General features: G+C 45.6%; 1 protein-coding gene across 4 annotated transcripts in view; it reads left to right on the top strand.

Moving 5' to 3' along the window:
• The window catches only part of pnt (ETS transcription factor pointed), a 220,597-nt gene that overhangs the window by 165,224 nt on the left and 35,783 nt on the right, over positions 1-19,590 (top strand). For all 4 annotated transcript variants that reach the window (XM_076524727.1, XM_076524729.1, XM_033469521.2 and 1 more), the window contains 2 exons: positions 3,751-3,867; positions 17,605-17,808. In XM_076524727.1, the coding sequence (XP_076380842.1) occupies positions 3,751-3,867; positions 17,605-17,808 (321 nt within the window). The remainder of the gene's footprint in view (positions 1-3,750; positions 3,868-17,604; positions 17,809-19,590) is intronic.

Raw genomic sequence — 19,590 nt, 5'->3', positions numbered from 1 at the left:
CGCCTTGACACAGTGCTGCAAAGATCGATTCGACGGTTTGCAAAGTAGCCGGATTCGTGAACGCGTTCGTTGAAACGGAACAAAGCGAAATGGAATTCTAGAAAAGCGTGCGAGGAAAAGGAGGGAGCGTTCGAGGGAAAGAATCGTAGATTCGAGGAGAAGTTCAAGGAAATTTGGCTCGCCGACGGAGGATCCTAGTAGTTTTATCTGCTTCAACGTGCACTTCGTGCACACGTGCTCATAATAAGGACACGTGTGCCCGCGAATTATTTCACGCGTCTTTAAATATACACGTATTAATTCACGCGCATTTCGTTACATGCACGCGTCCATCTATCACGATCCACGCGTAACTTATTTTCTCGCGATGCGAGTCTGTTCCCGAATATGCACGATGCGAGATACTACGAGTGCGTTTAAACATGCACGCGTGAAATACTTCACGGGTACACGTGTTCTTAATGCGGACACGCACCGAAGCACGCGCACAGGAAGAAATAGGAATCTCTAAATAGGAATCTCTCGAATTTTAAGCCACCAGGAAAAGTCGAAGTTGCTCGTAGTTGCACAGTTTAATATTTCAATTAGCTGCGTTTTTATCTTAACGCGTGAGAATAAGCGAGAACAAACGTTTACGCCATTGACGCGTTAATTTACGCATTCGCTCCCTAATTTTCCTTCAGCCTCCGAAGAAAAATGGACAATTTCGGAAGAGAAGGCTCGAGTAATCGTATCTGCTGTTCCCGTATTGCCCATTTCCGTGCACAATCAGAGCGCGAATTAGGGAGAATTTACTAGCAAGTTGTCGGACACCGCGTTGCGATTAAGCGATTAAGTTGGCGAATTGAGCGGCGCAGCGAATTTTTCTCATTCGCAACGGTGCATTCTGTGCAGCTTGGGGCTCTCATTCTCCTCGAAGTCGTGCGTCCCGATGAATTAAGTCCTCGAGAAATGTCATTTGAATTGCTAAAGTCGCGTTCGCTAGCGAAAACTCCCGAAGGCCTGTTTAACAGGGCGCAGTAATTGGCTCCTGTACCCTACGCGATCGTAAAACGGTCTTACGGGGGGAAAAAGTGTTCCAGAAAAGGGAACCGGGTGAAAAGAGAGCGGCGCGGGCGAAGAAGGGCAAGGAGGAGCGAAGGAGACGAGGAATCGGAATAAGAGAGAGGCATTCCGCGCGAGCGCCATAAGGCGTACAGCGTCGGGCCGCGGTGTGCACGGCATAGAGCAAGCGTACCTACAACGACGATGCACCTGCACCTGCCCGGCCGCGGCAGTTGCACCCCTCTTTACGACGATGCTATCTAGGATGGTGTGCATGCCCCCTCGCCTGTTCGCTTTCGCTGCTCCTGCCGACACCGCCGCCGACGCCGCCGCGACACCTGACGCTCCTTCTTCACTGTCTCTCTTACTCTCTCGCTCTCCCGCCCTCTCTCTTCCTCTCTCGCTCTCCCGCCCTCTCTCCCTCTCTCCTTCTCTCTTTCTCTCCCTCTCTCTTTCTCTCCCTTACTCTCTCTCCCTCTCTCTTACTCTCTCTTACTCTCTCTCTCCCTCTCTCTTTCTCTCTCCCTCTCTCTCTTTCTCTCTCTCCCTCTCTCTTTCTCTCCCCCTCTCTTTCTCTCTCTCCCTCTCTCTCTCTCTCCCTCTCTCTCTCTCTCTCTCTCTCTCTCTCTCTCTCTCTCTCTCTCTCTCTCTCGTACGAGCCAGCCAGCGCGCGCGTGCTCCCTGCCTGTACGCCGCTTTGTGAGAAGTACCATTAACCTGCCTTCTCACACATCCACCCGCCCCTCCGTTTCTACGGATAGACCTCGTTTCGTGCCGATTGCTGACACCTACCGGCTACCCCAGTCCCGAGGCTCGCAGGAATTTCGGGGTTCCGTGCTCGAGACATTTTTTGGCCGCGCTCCGAGAGACGGCGGTGGTGGGGGTACAGGAAACTAGCTACAGTGAAACTCCGTTTATCCTGTATTCCTCCGTTTGTATGAACAAGATTTATTGCAGCGCCCGGTTGACTGAACTCTGACTGAGCTCTTAACCCTTTTAGGGCCGAGCAAATTCACCGATGCATCGTCGTTGTCTAGAGAAATATCGAGAAAATGTTGTTCTCCGAGTATTTTTATTAGATTACAGTTTCATTTATTAATCCTTATCATTACAAATGGCAGTAATGCAGTAAATTCTCTTTAATTTTTCTTCAGCTTGTAAACAAAAATGGATAACTTGGGAAAGGGGGATACGATTAGTCGAGCGTCGCACCTCGTTTTTATAATTATTGACGATCGGTAATTATAAAAATGAGGAGCAGGGCTGGAATAATCGCATCTTTTCTTTCTAGATTGTCCATTTTGATTTACAAGCTCAGGGAAAATTAGGGAGAATTTACTGTACTGTGTCAAGGTTTAGCCAGCGTTCTACCAGCGTGGAAATTCTACCGTGGAAATATCTACCGTCATTTCCAAGTAAAATATTGAATTTAATTTTATTATTTCTAATTTGTCTGGTGTTGGCTACAAAACGCTCTGTAAAATTATAGGAGCGACAAGGGTTAATTTATGTTCCCTTTTGAAATTTCCGAGGCGGATGCCCCAGTTTCCGTGCCTATTACCAATTTTCATACCACTCGGATTAAAAACGTACAGAAGAAGAAAAGTTTTATATATAAATTATAAATAAATCAATTATGAAAAATTAAATATCACTTAAAATATATCTTGCATAAATCCAATTTTGTTTATCAATAATAACAAGAAATAAAATAGAAGTAGTATTTTTTATTTTGAACGTCAATTATATTTATATATTATCAAACTTGACATAAGGTATTGATATTATTTATTTATGCCCTTTATGTGGCAGTGTTTTGAAATATTTTTGATGCACAGAGGCATCAGGGCAATTCTTTCAAATTTTGGCGGCTTCCCCGACATGTTGATGATAAATCAACGTCAATAAAAATAACGTCTTAAATTCTGTGTCCTCCATTCATGTTTTATATAAAATGATATACGGTGCACTTTTGCTATAAGTGCAAGTTTGCTATACGGTGCACTTTTCCTACCTTACCTTTACTCCGTTAGTATTTTTTCTTACCCGTTTTTCAGTTGCATTTTGTAGATTTTTTGTTGAAACGAAATTCTCTCGTTTCATTTCGTGCAAAATAAAAAAATCTATTATTTCTTCTACATTGTTTTATAACATCATATTACACAAGAATTTCTTTACGCGACTCCGCCATCCACGTCTATGGAAATTGGACTAACATCACTTTATAATAATAATAATCGATCGCTACGCAATTTCTTTTATTGGCCAATTTTCAATTGAACGAAACACTGGCATTTTTCAAGATATTAAATATTAACTAGTTATCAATGAAAATGTCACATCGTACGTGACATCTCATTTGTCTTTTAAAAAAATGGACTTACACCGCTTTCCAAATAAACGATTCACATAATTGACGACGCATGTCGCGCATCGTGCCATTTGTCGTCGAGTTTCGACTCCTCCGAATTTCATCGCGTCGTTCGGATTATTCCGCCCGTTAGAATAAATAAACAAACAATTGGAGCGAACAAGCTGGTTACGTCGACCGACCTGACCCCCTTCCGGTTCATACAAATGGAGCTCCCCGAGTATTCCAAGCGCCGGTTAGACTTTTCCCGTGGAACTCGCGCAACCTGTAACCCCGATAGGTGCTCGCGAAGTCACGGCCCGAAATAATCGAGATCCCCGCATTCGCTGTTTCAGATATCCCGGCGCAAGTGCCGCCGTTAACACCTGGGACCAACAAGAAGATGACCGAGGCCCTGGAGGCCTCTTTCGCCTCGTGGGAGAAGGAACGTGTTCGCCTGAACATCACCAAAGGTCGGTACACGCTTCTTCCACTCGGTTTCCTCTAATTGCTCGCGGGTCCGTTTCCCTCTCCGACCTGATCGGTTCGCCGGTGCGGGCCACCCTTTGTATCCTACAAGGTCCCGAACGACTTCTAATTACAGGATCGAGGAGATATTACGATTCGAGTTGCGACGCCGTCGATGCGCCGGTGCACCGGCGCATCGACACCGGCAGTCCCTAACGTGGATATCATCCTCGAGGAAACTGCTCCATTACCCCGCGATCGTTCGGCCTCGGTGTTAATGATAACGAGACGCCGATAATCGCGCGTAACGAGTAACACCGACCGTTCGATTCCTTTTATCAAGAGTTATTAGCGCTGCCGTACTCGTTACGGCGCAGCCACGGGAATTACAACCGCCTGCGTCCGCGGATCTTAAATGCATCCGAGATGCATGCGAGAGTAACGACCGCCTCTTCCACAGAAAAGCCCTCTCCGTCAATTTCTTGCATTCTCCGATTCCCCGAGCCGGTCGCGATCGCCGAGCAATGCACTCTTTTCTAAATCCAGCGACCTTCGAATCCGTCGGTCCTTCGAATATCGGGGATCGATCAAGATTTTCGTTTCATCCCAGGATCGACTTCTCGTTTCGTAATTTAGGCACCCGCGTTCGCCTCGAACGCGTGCGATGCTAAAACGGTGATATTTAACACGCTCAGCGCCGACAATCGACCACGAAAATTCTCCGAAAATCGAGACGATTTACCGACACGTATAAACTCGGAGAGAACCCTTTTGTCAGAAAAAGTGTAAGATTTAGAGAGATTAGATTTTAGAGATTTTAGAGATGAGACGGGCAATAGGGGGGAAGGAAGAGAAGGGGGAATATAGTGCAAAAGGGATGGAGAAGTGAGGATAATAATGATAATAAATATAAATCGAGAAGCAAAAAAAAGAGAAAAACGGAGAACAATAATTGATAATAATAGTAATAATAATAGTAATAATAATAATAATAATAATAATAATAATAATAATAATAATAATAAAATGGCTCGCGTCCGGGGCCAAGACCATCAGACTTGGCCCCGTTACGCGTACGGCGGCGATGTATAGCGATTAAAACGCTGGTGAACGGGGTATCGTTCGTGAAAAGCAGAAGAGCAGAGCCGAATCTCGATGGTCAGACGGGAGCTTCTCGACTGGTTGCGCACGGGACACGGTCGAGCGGCCGCGGGAGAAATTTGTCGAAAAATCGGCGACGAGAGAGGAGAGAACGGTGCTTTGGCCAGAGGTTATTCGGGAGAGGGAGAGAAAACGGGTGCGTGAGTACGCGAGCGTGGAGACGCGGTTTATACGCGGTGCGATGCGATGCGATGCGATGCGATGCGAGCGATGCGATGTGATGTGATGTGCGACGAGGCGGCGATGTGCAGGAATTGTGAATGTGATGTTGATGGTTCTCTGATGGGGAGCCGATGCCACGCATCCGGTATGCGCATTCAGAGCCACGCGGGTGTGACGTTACTTCCGGTCTACATGCCCCGGGTTCGTACCCTCCGGGGCCAGATCACCTACAGTCTGACCTCCGTGAACCTAACGAGCAGCCTCGCGCCGCGCCGTTCCACTCCGAGCCGGCCTAGGAGTCGCGCCGATTCTCTCCTCTATTCCCTTTCTATCCCACTGTCCTCGTCCCTCCCGCTTCGATTCGCGTCCCTGTTTCCTTCTTTCTTCTTTTCTCCGGCTGTCGAGCTCTGCTCGCCCGTTTTATCGTCTCTTCGACCTTCTCGCCAGCCATTGTCTCCGCCTCGCATGCTCGTTTCCAGACGAGCGAGAGTAGTTCGGGCTCGGTCAACTCGGATGAGACCGGTGGACCGTGGCGCTTTCGGAGCCATGCTCTCTTCGCATAGGCCGACACTTCGCAAACTCCGTTCATCTAGCATCAGCAATGGCGTCCCTATTCGTCCCTGCCCGTCGATGATACGTCGGCCAGTCGTCGGGCATTTTTGAACGGAACCCGCTCCTTGGCAGCTTCGGAACGCGGCACGGTAATGTCTCCCTTACTGACGCTCAGACTGTCCACTGAAATGGACAATTCGGGAAGAGGGGATACGATTATTCGAGCCTCGCGGTTTTATTTTTATAGTTATAAATTGTCCACAATTATAAAAAAGAGCCGCGAGGCTCGAATAATCGCATCTCCTCCTCCCAAATTATCAATTTTAGTGAACGATCTGAGCGTCAGTAAGGGAGACATTACTGTGGTCTCTCTCGCGTGTTGTCTCCTTGCTTGGGAGCACGATTATTCGAGCTCTGCGGCTTGTTTTTATAGTTATAAATTGTCCACAATTATAAAAACGAGCCGCGATGCTCGAATAATCGCATCTCCTCTTCCCAAATTATCAATTTTAGTGGACAATCTGAGCGTCAGTAAGGGAGACATTACAGTAGTCTCTCTCGCGCGTTGTTCTCCAGCTTGGGAGCACGATTATTCGAGCTTTGCGGTTTATTTTTACAGTTATAAATTGTCCACAATTATAAAAACGAGCCGCGAGGCTCGAATAATCGCATCTCCTCTTCCCAAATTATCAATTTTAGTGGACAATCTGAGCGTCAGTAAGGGAGACATTGCTGTAGCCTCTCCCCAGCTTGGGAGCACGATTATTCGAGCTCTGCGACTCGTTTTTATAGTTATAAATTATCCACAATTATAAAAAAGAGCCGCGAGGCTCGAATAATCGCATCTCCTCTTCCCAAATTATCAATTTTAGTGGACAATATGAGCGTCGGTAAGGGAGACATTGCTGTAGCCTCTCCCCAGCTTGGGAGCACGATTATTCGAGCCTTGCGTTTTATTTTTATAGTTATAAATTATCCACAATTATAAAAAAGAGCCGCGAGGCTCGAATAATCGCATCTCCTCTTCCCAAATTATCCATTTTATTGGACAATCTGAGCGTCAATAAGGGAGACATTGCTGTAGCCTCTCCCCAGCTTGGGAGCACGATTATTCGAGCTCTGCGACTCGTTTTTATAGTCATCGATTCTCAACGACCATAGAAGCGAGCCGCGGGGCTCGGATAGTCGTATCTCCTCCTCCCAAAGAGTGTCCATTTTTGTTTACAAAACGAGCGACGATGCGAGAGAAATGCATCTGGCTCTCTACCGATCGAAAGCCTCCGATTGTGAATCTCGATTCCGGCGCCGCGAAGAATGCCCGAATATTGCGGAGGATTACCGCTATCACACACCGGTATCCTGCGAAGATCGGGCGCGTGCTGCAACGGCCGCAGAAGCACCTGCCGCAACAGAGGCGCGGCGTGCATTCGCGATCGCGCCGTAGGACGTCAGAACCCTCTGACGCATTCGTTATTATGATTTATTCAGAATCTACCTTTCTTATGAATAATAAGCGTCCCCAAGGATGAACAGCTCTTTGTTGAGGCGCAGATAGGCGGCGAGCACGCGCCAAACGGCGTAACGAAGCCTTCGTCGCGTCGTTCGAAAGTACATAGTTACGCTCGAAACCCATCAGTTTTACGTTATCGGGACCTGCGGACCGTCGCCACTTTCACAGCAATTCTATACGCCTGCCATGAAACGCGAACCGTTCCTTGGAAATCTCCTTCTTAAGGAGATATCACGTGTTTCGCGTGTAGAGACCATTTTAATTCAATTCAACTCGATCCAATTTAATTAAATATTTTAATTGAATTCAACTCGATTCAATGCAATCTGATTTAATTAAATTTCATTTGATTTGATTTAAATTGTATCGTATACGCGAGGACAACGAAACAAAAACGCGAGCAAACACACGTTTTCGCAATAACGGAGATAGCGGAGGCTCGGCAAATTAGGCGATCAGTTTACGAAAACTTGTTTCAAACTTCCAGTAAAACGATAGCCGCAGATATGTCGATGCTGCGAAAACGATTGCAATGCCGCGCCGAACCGTTTAATCGACTCGGTCCGAACGAAATGAAAACCCCATCAAGTTTTCTTTAACCTTCGGATTTTGATTACCGTGTTATCATATTATAACATCCATCGGTACAATAACAAAAACAAGAACATAATTTATGCCGATTGTCGGAGAATCAATGAATCAGACGAACAGTTTATAAAGACTTGTTTCGAACCTAATAACATTTGCTGCAAATCGTTATTGTTACTAACGAATTTCAACGTCCTGTAAAACTGGACAATCGCGCTAAATTTTACTTGTCGTACGTGCTACGTTATTGGTCGTCAGCCAAGAAAGAGCAAGGATTAGGTCCTTTGGTCCTTTCGTGAATCAGTCGGCCAGGATTTCACAAAAGTCCTCGAGAGCCGTAAAAGTAATGGGATTCGAGCGCGCGATACTTTTTCGGACGATTCCGCGCGGTCTTTCCGCGACGCCCGGGATTCGCGCGAGGATTCGGGAGAGGCTAAGTGGAGCGAGACGAAGCGATTCGCCGGGAACCTTGATCACGGGCTCCTCGGGGCTGTAAATCAATGCCGGAGGAACGAAGCGGTGGCACACGTTTCCTAGTCCGAATGATTTACACTGAATGGAGTTCGCAGGCAACCGAGCGGCGGAGAACGCCGCTTCGTAACGTGGCAGCGCTCCGGCTTGTAACGGGAGGAACATTTACACAGCTCTCGAACCCGGGGAGTATTCATAATAAAACAGTTTCTCGCCTCTCTGTGGCAACCACGTGGCATAAGAGAGAGAGAGAGAGGGAGAGAGAGAGAGAGAGAGAGAGCGAGATAGATAGAATAAGAGAGAGAGAGAGAGAGAGAGAGAGAGAGAGAGAGAGAGGGAGAGTGCGGCTTTTGTTGGCGTTAAATAGAATGTCGAGAATAATTCATGTCGAAGCAATCTGATCTACCGCGTTACGCGGAAAGCGAAAGGATGCGCTGAATATTGCACGCGAGACGGGGCAACCTCCTTTCCCGCGTGATCCTTCCTCCTGCTGGAAAACCATCGACCATCTCGAGCCTCGTTCTCTCGAAACCCATCTCTTCGATGTTCATTCACCGCGAGACGCGCTCGCTTGCCTCGCCCATGTTTGGCTTAACAGAGTTTCATTCTTCGGAATCGAAAACTCGCCTCTGCCTGTTCTCAATTCCCTCGGTTGTCTGACAGCGGACGCGTTAACGCGTCAAAATGGCCGTATTTTCCATTTTTAAATTCTTGAAATTATGCAGACTTTCGCGCTGCAATCGATCGAATAAGGTTCTTAATTGGAGCAGATATTATAATAACAGTGGCACAGATAACGTTGGAGCTGCCACTGCGGTCAAAATGACCGGTGTCATATTCTTCACTTAAAAATTCTCGAAATTATGTAGATTTTCGCGGTCCAATCGATCGAATAAGTTTCTTAATTGGAGCAGACATTATAATAACAATGGCACAGATAACCAGTCAATAATATATGACAATCATAACTGGTCAAAATGGCCGGTGTCATATTTTCCATTTTTAAATTGTTGAAATTACGGAGACTTTCGCGCTGCAATCAATCGAATAAATTTGTTAATTGGAGCAGATGCCCTAACAATGGCACAGAGTTTGGGTAAAAAATTCAGTGCTGTCGTTCTTACGAAGCAACCCGCGTCGGTGATTTTTTAGTGCTCGGCAGGTTTGGCGTTAAACCGTCGAACCTCCGTCGTCGAAAGGGGGCCGACCTCTAATTAAAATCTCCGTCACGACGCTCGACAATCGCAATCCCGCGATCGACCGCCGCGGCGCGGCAGCCGCTCGGCCGCCTGCAAAAACCGAGAAAAAGAAGGACAGAAATTGGCGTCCACCTGTGCAACGCGGCGAAATTTATCACTGGCCGGCAGGTACATCGTATCGCGGGCAAACCTCTCGGCTCCTAAACCAACCGACCGAAATCACGGTCGGCGTTTCGATTATTGCCGAGAAAGGTTGCCTGCGCGTGGCACCTGCGGCCACCTACGTCTCCCTCGCGCCCTCTCTCGCCCTCCCCCCTCTGTTTGAGGATCGTTGGGGCCCGATCGTCTTTATCGCCGCTTTTAGACACCTCTCGAACCTACTCCTCGATCTGTCGCCTCCACAAATTCGCAGGCAACTCGACTACTTTCGGTTTCGTCGTCGTTCTTGGTTCTTTGTTCCTCGAACTTATCCTTCCTCCTCTTCTCGGTTCTTTTCTTTGTTTCGATATCTCCGTTCTTGCTCGTTCTTCGAGCTTTCTCTTCGAACGAAAAAGTCACTTTGTCTTTCGCCTTTTACGTGCCGCCTCATTTCGATTCTTGTTTTTATTTGGTATTTCTCGAATCTACTGCATACTTATTTTTTTTTTTTTATTGACGGGTATAAATCATTATAATATAATATGATATAAACCGTTAATAATATCTTATAATTATTATATTAATAATTATTATGTTAATAATATATTATATTACATATTATGTAATGTATATATAATAAATATATAAAAATATATACGATAATATGAACCATTTGGGTCAAGAAGTAATTATAAGTCATAGATGATGTAATATTTAACATCCTGCTAAAACTTGTCGTTAGAACTGAAAACACATCGACGCGTTTACAATATTTATTTGCATTTATAAAAATTACCAACCAATTTGGTAAGAGAAGATACGATTATTCGAGCCTCACGGCTCATTTTTATAGTCGCCGATTGTCAACAATTATAAAAACGAACCTCTGGGCTCGAATAATGGTATCAAGCCGAGGGACAATTGGAAAGAATGTACTGCATATCGTGAATGTGACTGGAAGAAGATAGTTCATGGAAAAAGGTAAACCTATACCTTATCCGTTCGTTATGGACGCCAGGATGTTCGAAGCATTTCAGCCGAGTGGATCGTCGTGAACTTCGGGCAGTTTTTCCATCGATAGAGCGAGTGTTGCTGTCGCAGTATAGGAATTCGGTGAATGGTGGACTGCGTATCAGGATCCCGGGGTCGTTCCTCGATGAAAAAGCGGAGTCCTTGAATGACGATATCGAAATCAGCGGGAGTCCGATCTCGCGATGGTCGCCGGGCATCGGCTACGTGACTCGCGAGAGTAAGGTCCTTTTTATGAATGAAGGGGGGCCGCGCGTCTCCCAGAGCAGAGCGGAGCGGAGCAGAGCGAAGCAGAACGACGTTCGTGGAAACTCGAGAATACATACATATGTACGCCGGGGCGGATCGACGCCGGCGCGTTCCGCGGCGATAATGCATAAATAGAGAAAAGGTGAGAGCAAAGAGGACACAGCGCGCCACACGAAGTGTCTAACGGCACGGCACGATCAAAGCGGCCGCCGATATTTGAGGATCGCGCCGATGTTTGCCGAACTTATTCCTTGTCAGCACTGTTAACAGACTTGCCTGGTTCTCCCTCCCTCTCTCCTTCTCCCTCTCTCTCTCTCTCTCTCTCCCTCCCTCTCTGTCTCTCTCTCTCTCTCTCTCTCCCTCTCTGTCTCTCTCTCTCTCCCTCTCTCTCTCTCTCTCTCTCTCCCTCTCTGTCTCTCGCTCTCTCCCTCCCTCTCTGTCTCTCGCTCTCCCTCTCTCCTTCTCTCTCTCTCTCCCTCTCTGTCTCTCTCTCTCTCTCTCTCTCTCTGTCTCTCGCTCTCTCTCTGTCTCTCTCTCTCTCTCTCTCTCTCTCTCTCTCTCGCTCGCTCTCGCTGCCAGAGCGACGCGTGAACCTCCTCCCTTCTTCTTCTTCTTCGCCTTCTTTCACGATCTGCTCTTTATTTCGCTTCGTGCTCCGGACTTTCCGCTCGATCTTCGAGTTCTCCGAGCACCGACGACAGCGAACCTGATCCTCCTCGTTTGCAAACGTAGCCGAAGTCCTCTCGATTCTCGTAACTTGCGAACTTAACCCTTCGCCGCTCCCATTCGACGCTGTTTTTAACACTTCGACGGCCGCTCAAAAATTAGATTAAATTATTAAACAGAAATCTAAAAAATTTCATAATATTAAAGTATTTCGTTCAATTTAATTAAAATTACAAAGCAACGTTTTATATAAATTCAATATTCTTCTTCAGTATTTTTACCACTTACGAATCTGAATAAAATTATGAAGTTGCAGTGGATCAGTATAAAAAGGAATGATTAAAAACTGAATTTTAAATAATTCTGTCGCCGACATATGGGTGACGCGACAGTCAAAGTGCTAATGGTGTAATTATGATACACTTTTTTAATAGCGCAATTATGATATAATTCGTGTATAATATGAATAGGCTATATTTTGGTAACAATATAATTATGACACATTTTTGTTAGAAAGCTGCGCTGGATCGATTTTCATAATTGAAATTTTCGCGAGGTCATGTGTACGTGACAATGGCCTCCAAAGTGTTGACGATATTTTGTATTATACAATTTGTCGAATTAATTTTTGGACGACTATAGCAAAATTCGAGTAAAGAATATAGGAAATAAATTTGATTGAAAATTAGTAGAAGATGCTTTTCAACCCCTTTCGTAAAAATAGTGTTGTATAAAAATTCAGGAAATGGCGTCTTTCAGCACCTTCGGTAGAAACAGTGTTGAACAACCACTGTCAGAATAAGATGAATGAGTTTTTGTTAATGGACGTTTCAGTGTTACCGAACCCGAGTGAAATTTTATGTCTAACCAAAATGAAAAAAAAAATCGTAACAAATAAACGGCAAGAGTCATCGTTGAAATGTTATTTTTATTCGATGCTTAATCAATTTTTCCATAAAATAAAATACTCGCCTAGTCGTGAGAAAATTATTTTACCAACCGATCTTCTTATAATTCGAAACAGCGTAACTGGTAGTCGATTTTTTCGCCCGAACGCACCCCCACCCTTAACACTAAAACCTACCGAGCCGATAAAAATCGCCGCTCTCGGACGTTTTCCTTCGGTGTTGCTGAAATTACAAAGATTCCTTCATAGAAAGCGATTGAATAAATACTTCGTCCCAGCATACATCACGGTAAAAACGGCGAGAAGTCTAAACAAATAACAATCTTCTTCCCCTTGTAAATAGACCGCGAATTGTATGCATTCAAATGCATTTAAATGAACGACATTAAGTGAACGTGAAGGATATTGTTGCGTTATTTCCAACTTAATTACGATTATTAACGGACGAACGACATTTTCACGTAAATTATATCCCATACAATTAACATAGAGAATTTGTAGTTTGCGTTAAGATCCGCGGTCTAGTTGTAAGTTTATAAGTACCATACAAGTTTTTTAGGGCCCGATAGGTTTAGCGTTAAAGAAATCGTTGAATCGCGTCGAGTCGCGAACGATCGATCGGAAAAGCCTCTCGATCGAATCGTGGAAAACGGTCGGAGGAAATGCATGCGCGCCGGCTATCGCCGGTCCGGACGAGCCGGCCGCTGATTCGCTGGCCGCAGGTTTTAATCAACCGCGCCGCAATAGGCTAATCTAGGCAATTAGTTTCCTACGACGTAATCAGCCGGCCAGATAAGGTGGAAACGTCGGGTGGGAGTTAAAAGTGCCGTATTACATTAGATTACTCTCCTCCGTGCATTATCATCGCCCGCAGAGAGAAATATGCAGATCGCGTTATGCGCCGGCAGAACCAGATCATCGGCGCGGCGGCAGAAGCGGGAAAGGAGGCGAAAAAGACGCGCGGGAGAAAAGGTCCAGCATGAGCCGCGGGAGCGGAGTCGGTTCGTTTCCTCTCCTTTCCGCGGCTCCGGCCGTGTCCCGCGCGACACGCGATCCGACTTAATTAAGAAGAACAGATTAGAGTTGCAACAAATTGCATTCCCGTTTTTTACGGGGCAATCGGCGAGTCTCCCGGTGAACAGCGGCGGCGTGCCCCGCCCGACCGTGGGGAGCCATGCGAAGAACTCCTTTGCATAATGAACATTTAAAGACGGATCAACGACCTATTTACGTTTACAGCCTCCGCCGGTTTCCTCCTCTCCTAATCTCCGTTCCCGTGTCGCCCCTCGTCTTCTCGTCGAACGGGGAGCGATCGTCTCGAGAGGATCGTTTCCTCGAACGTCGAACGTGTCTCGCTCGCGTTCGCGATCGGCCGGAGCGAAGAAACGCGAAGGCGACGGGGGTCTCTCATTGTTCCTACGCCGGCGAGGATTTCCCCCGAAAATTCCTAGGACCCCGGGGGGGATCGGTTTGCGCGCGGCCGCGCTGCTTTCGAGGAATCCTGGTCGCGCCGGCCGATGGGGCAGAGCGCCTCGTTAGGGACGGCACCGCGTCGTAATTTCTGTTTGCATGATGAGCCGAACTGTACTTTTACGCGGGAAGATACCGCGAAACAATGCAAGACACGCGTGCAAATATGGGCGCGCACCTCAAATGGGACATTCCAATGTTTCTCGGTATTGCTTCCACCAAAGATGGCCGGGCCCGAGCACCGATCATGTCGTCAACCCGGCACAATATCTCTCGGCTTCGAAAAGCCTTGCGTCACCCGCCCATTCCTGCCTCCCGGCGTGTCGCGGTCTTCCCGTCCGAACCCTTGCCAGGTTCGACAGCGTGCCGAATCGGTCGTCGATCGTTTTTCATTATTCTGGGACAGTTTGGCGGGGAAGAACGGGAGAGCGTTCGCTCGCGAAATTCTGGGGTGAAGAGACGGATACGTAGGAACACAGATGCAAGGTGGTGGATTAAGAGAATCAGCGTACAGGGTGGTGTCCCGTAATTATGTTGACGCACGGAAAGGGGTGATTCCTGAGGTCATTTGGAGTAACTTTTCCCTTAGCGAAAATGCAATCCGAAGCTTGGTTTACGAGTTATTGACGAAAAACAGTGTGACCAATCAGAGGCGAGGTCAGCTGACGCGAGGCAGCCCAGCCAACGAGCGCACGAAGCACAGCTCCGCTGATTGGCTCCGCCGTCGCGCGCCAGCCGAGCTCGCCTCTCATTGGTCGCTGTTTTTCGTTAATAACTCGTAAACGAAGCCGCGGATTGCATTTTCGCTAAGGAAAAAGTTGCTTCAAATCACCTCAGGAATCATTCCTTTTCGAGTGTTAACATAATTATGGGACACCGAGGTGTAAGCGGATGAGATATTATATATTCAACATAATATTCAACAAAAAGAGGCTGTGAAGGAAAAACAAAGACTAACAACTGGACTTAGATGTGGAAATATACGAAGGAATATGATAAATATTGGTTGACTGAGGAAGCTAGGAAATGTAGACTATGCGAGAGAGATCGCGGGACAGATTTTAGCGGGGAGGGTGCGTGAAGGGGTTATTAAATGGTCGAGGGAAGTAGAGAAGGGAATTGAGAGGGAAGAAAGAAAGGTAACTGTGTGTTGCGCAACTAATAGTTCGAGTTATCGATTAATCTTGAGAACTTGCGTTTATTGTTCGTGGTTTAAGGTGACTGCGTTGTTATTGCAAATACGAATTTACGATCATGATTGCAGCGTTACAATTGTAAATGCGGATGCACGATCGTAACTGTAACGTTTCGATTGTAAATGCAAATTCACGATTACAATTGCAGTGTTATGATTGTAAATGCGAGTATACAATTATGAGTGTAACGTTACGATCGTAAATGCGAATCCGTGTAACAGTAACGATGTGCTGACTGATGGCTGCAACGAATTGTAATTGATTGTCTAGAGAATAAGCGAAGCTTATCTTTTTCTAGGTGCAAATTTATTCCGCGTATTCAACAAATGATTATAATTGCTGCAGAATATGTTATATGTATAATGTGACACAGATCCTTTTTCTTTAAAGAAGAAACGACATAAACGCAGTTTCATACAAATCATTATATTATTTCAACAGATCGTAAAATTAAATATGGAGGATGCGAGTGTAAAAACGTGTATCTTGTGTAAGCCAAGTCCGCGTCTGGGCTGTGAATAAAAAAATGGATAAAAAGGTGTTACTGCGGTTTCTCAATGAAAGCGAACTTCGACACAGTAAATAAGAATTTAATTGACAACTTGAGCTATACCTATTATTCTTTAACTTGAATATTTACCTTTCTCAAAATATTGTGTCTCTGAAAGCACCGATTTCATCAAAAAACGTAATATAAAGAAACCATACATGCGCACATATTGCTGCGGTTATGTATCTATTGCTGCAAACCAAATACTGTGCGGACGTTCCGAATACTGTGTGTCAAGGTTGACGTGACCCATTTTCTTTTAAATGTGCACACACAGCTACAATTCCTAGGATCAAGATATTCTCACTGTAGCACTTTACAAATTCGATATATAGAAGTACAGTTCAGCAAAGCACAGCAGTAATGTACAGACATGGTAAAAAAACTGTGCGCCAAATACTGTGTTAGTAAATAATATTTGACAGTGTATGTCGATTTTTTTTGTCAAAGTAATGATTACTTTACCTAAAAATAACGCTAGGACGGATAGTTTATTCTTAATTACCAAGATATAAATGCCTTTCGAATCAGCGTTCACTGTTGCCGTTATGAATATTTCATTAGACTCGATATTTTCATAAGCTTCCGAATATTCGAAAGTCAATAAACGAATTAATACCGCGATTGCCGTTACTTGTATGTCATAAACTATCAACATGAAACGTATAACAAAATTATGAGATTAATTTCTAAAAGATTGCGCGCTATAAAATGTCAGATTTGATTACTTTTATAAAATACCACTGTATTTGGAGCGTCCGCAGTAATACCCACACTTACCCTATATCGAGAGAACACTCGCGAGATTCGCTGGCAAAAATAGCATTCGAAGTCGAGTTTGATTCGGAAAAGAACGAGAAAGATGGAAAGATAATTCGAATGCTGGATTCGAAAGGAACTGGAAGAGAAGCACCGTTCGATGGATTAGAATAGATATCGATCGTTCCCCGTTGAAAAGCCCCGGGAGCGTTATTAGTCAGCGATTCGATTTGAATAATAGCACGGTTGGTTTTTATTTGTCGCGGGAGCAAAGCCGCGCCGAGTCGAGCCGTGTCGTTAACGCGGTCAATTATGCGCGCGCCGTTGTCAAACGTGGCATTTGCGTTGTCAAAGGATCGCGTGATATACGGAAACGCCGCGATCCAATTTTTTCGCTGTTCTGCCGCGTTCTTTTTCCCCGGCGGTTCTGTCGGCCGCCGGCCGGCCGGCCCGCGGGGAAAACCAGTTATTACCGGAAAAATATTACTTTAATGAATGCACGGAGGATAATTTAACGCGGAAAGAGGATCGCCGCGCCGGATCGCGGAGATTAAATGCAATTTTCACACTCTACCGAATCCGCTATTAACCGGCGAGATAATTATAGAAATCGAACCTGATCGAACCGCAACCGGGGGGACTTATCGGCGGGGCTCGTAAGAAAACCAACCGACCGCCGATTTACCGTTTATTTATAGGCGCGCGCTGTATCGTTATTTGATTTGATTAGATTGAATTTATTTTTTCTATGTGCCGAAAAAACCATTTGGTTTACAATAGCAGTATAGAATAGTATAGTATATAATATATATAATATTAGTATATATATATTATTAGTATAGAATAGTAGTATATAATATATATAGTATTAGTATATATATTATTAGTATAGAATAGTAGTATATAATATATATATATATATATATAGTATTATATATATAGTAGTAATATATATAGTAGTAATATACATAGTAGTATATATATAATAGTAGTATAGAATATTGTATAGAAGGCGTTTAAAAGAACAAGGAGATGAAAAAAAAGAGATCAAAGATTCTCGATACAGGATTTAATTGAAATGAAGAACGATTGGGCAGGACACACGATCTCAAGCGATCACTTTTGTGCATTTCAGACCCGAGGCAATGGTCGGAAGCAGCTGTCGCCCACTGGCTGCACTGGGCGATCGGCGAGTTCTCGCTGGAGGGTGTGGCGATGCAGCCCTGGCAGCACATGACCGGCAAACAGATTTGTGCCATGGGGAAGGAGTCGTTTTTGGCACGTGCGCCGGCGTTCATGGGCGACATCCTCTGGGAACACCTCGAGATCCTCCAGAAAGGTACGTGACTCTATCCTTATTCCCAGGTGGGCCATCCAAGTTTGTTTCTTTACCCACATGGCCGCGCAAACATAGTGCTCCTTCGCCGTACCCTAACCCCGGGCCCAACCATTCTCGCCGCTAAACGCTTTCCCGCAGCCAACTACCGGTCGATTGAATTATTAGAGGCCACTTGCACAAACTTACGTCTCCATAATTCTTGTCGAACAAATTGTAACAACAACCATGGGTTCCAATCGTTCGATCCCAAACTGTGGCATGCAAACGTCGCAAAGTGGGGCATTCGCAGAGCTGGGAAAAAATGGATTTTTAAAATAGTAAATAGAATATAAATATTTTTATCTTCTCATGTAGCACAGAATACGGCAAATAAATCTTTTTGATTACCCGACCAGCAGTTGATTTTGGTAATTTTTCGATTAGGCGATTAAGGCTACAATATTCCTCTTTTTGCACCGAGAGTTGACTAGCAATGAAAGGGTTGAAGCCAGAGAAATCTTCACGAAAGAGAATCGTGCTCGCCGCAGCAAGAGCAATTCCAACGTACAATGTCCGGCGCGATTAGAGAAATTACGCTTCGGGCACAGGATTCAAGCTTTGAATCCACGGCAGAAAAACATGCCCATTCTTAGCGGACAATCGAAGCGCTGGAGAATGTCGGAGGACGTTTCCAGGGTAGAAAGCCCCCCATTAATAGAACAGAAGTATCCCAGAATTCGCCGATTTCCGGTGGATCGGGGGTCACGCCCCCAGGTCCGTGTACCTGTTGGCCCGAAGTTCGACGACATACGAGCCGAAGATGATGGACAATCGGGCCGGGGCGATCCGGTGGGAGGGTTTCCAGGAGATTCGCGAGGAAAAGCAGGTTGCCACCGGAAGAGTAGCTTCCCTGCGACATCGAATCGGCGTGTCGACAAAAACAGATATCGAATTTCCGTAAAATCGCGATGTCACGGCAGGTACACCAGGGCCGGGGACCGGCCGCGAACAATGGAGAGAGATCGAGGAGGCGAGACGGCTCGTTCTCTCTCTCTTTCTCTCTCTCTCTCTCTCTCTCTCTCTCTCTCTCTCTCTATCTCTCTCTATCTATCTATCTCTTTCTCTCTCTCTCGCTCTCGGCGTCTCTCCTCCGCGTAAAGCCCCGATGACCCCTCGGCCCCCTCGGGGCCCGTGTTTTCAGCGTTTCGAAGCGTTGAATCGGCACTTTTTATTCGAACCAAGGAGAGAATGGGGGAAAAAGAGAGCAGCGGCAGCCGCAGCCGCCGCGCGCGCCATAGAAACTCCCACTCCGGATATCCTGTGCCGTCAGAATGGTCCCGTGCCATTGCCTCGGCCACTTAGCCGGTTTTTCGGCCGTTTACCACCCCCGGCAGTATCCACTCGTACATCGATCACGAGATCCTCCGCGAGATAGATCCTGCCGCATGGATCGACGCCGTTTCTCGTCCAACAGCGGAGCAGCACATTTTCCTCGTAGAAAAGAACTAACCCTTTACCGTACCCAACGAAGTGCAATCGAAGTGCAATATACAAAGGCAAAACGCTTTTAATTCGTGCGAATTGATATATTGGAATTTTGTATTGCGTTCTATGGATGAAAACACTAGACTAGATTATTTCATGCAAAAATTTATAAATACGGGAACTACCAGGCCTTTGATATATATTATACATATTTATATTTATTTATAATTTATTTGTTATATTTATTTATATTATATATAATATTTATTTATTATTAATATTATTATTTATATTTATTTTATAAATACTATATTATAT

The sequence above is a fragment of the Megalopta genalis genome, chromosome 10 (genome assembly GCF_051020955.1).
Source record: "Megalopta genalis isolate 19385.01 chromosome 10, iyMegGena1_principal, whole genome shotgun sequence".
Lineage (NCBI taxonomy): Eukaryota > Metazoa > Arthropoda > Insecta > Hymenoptera > Halictidae > Megalopta > Megalopta genalis.
This window is presented reverse-complemented; position numbering and strand designations above follow the sequence as displayed.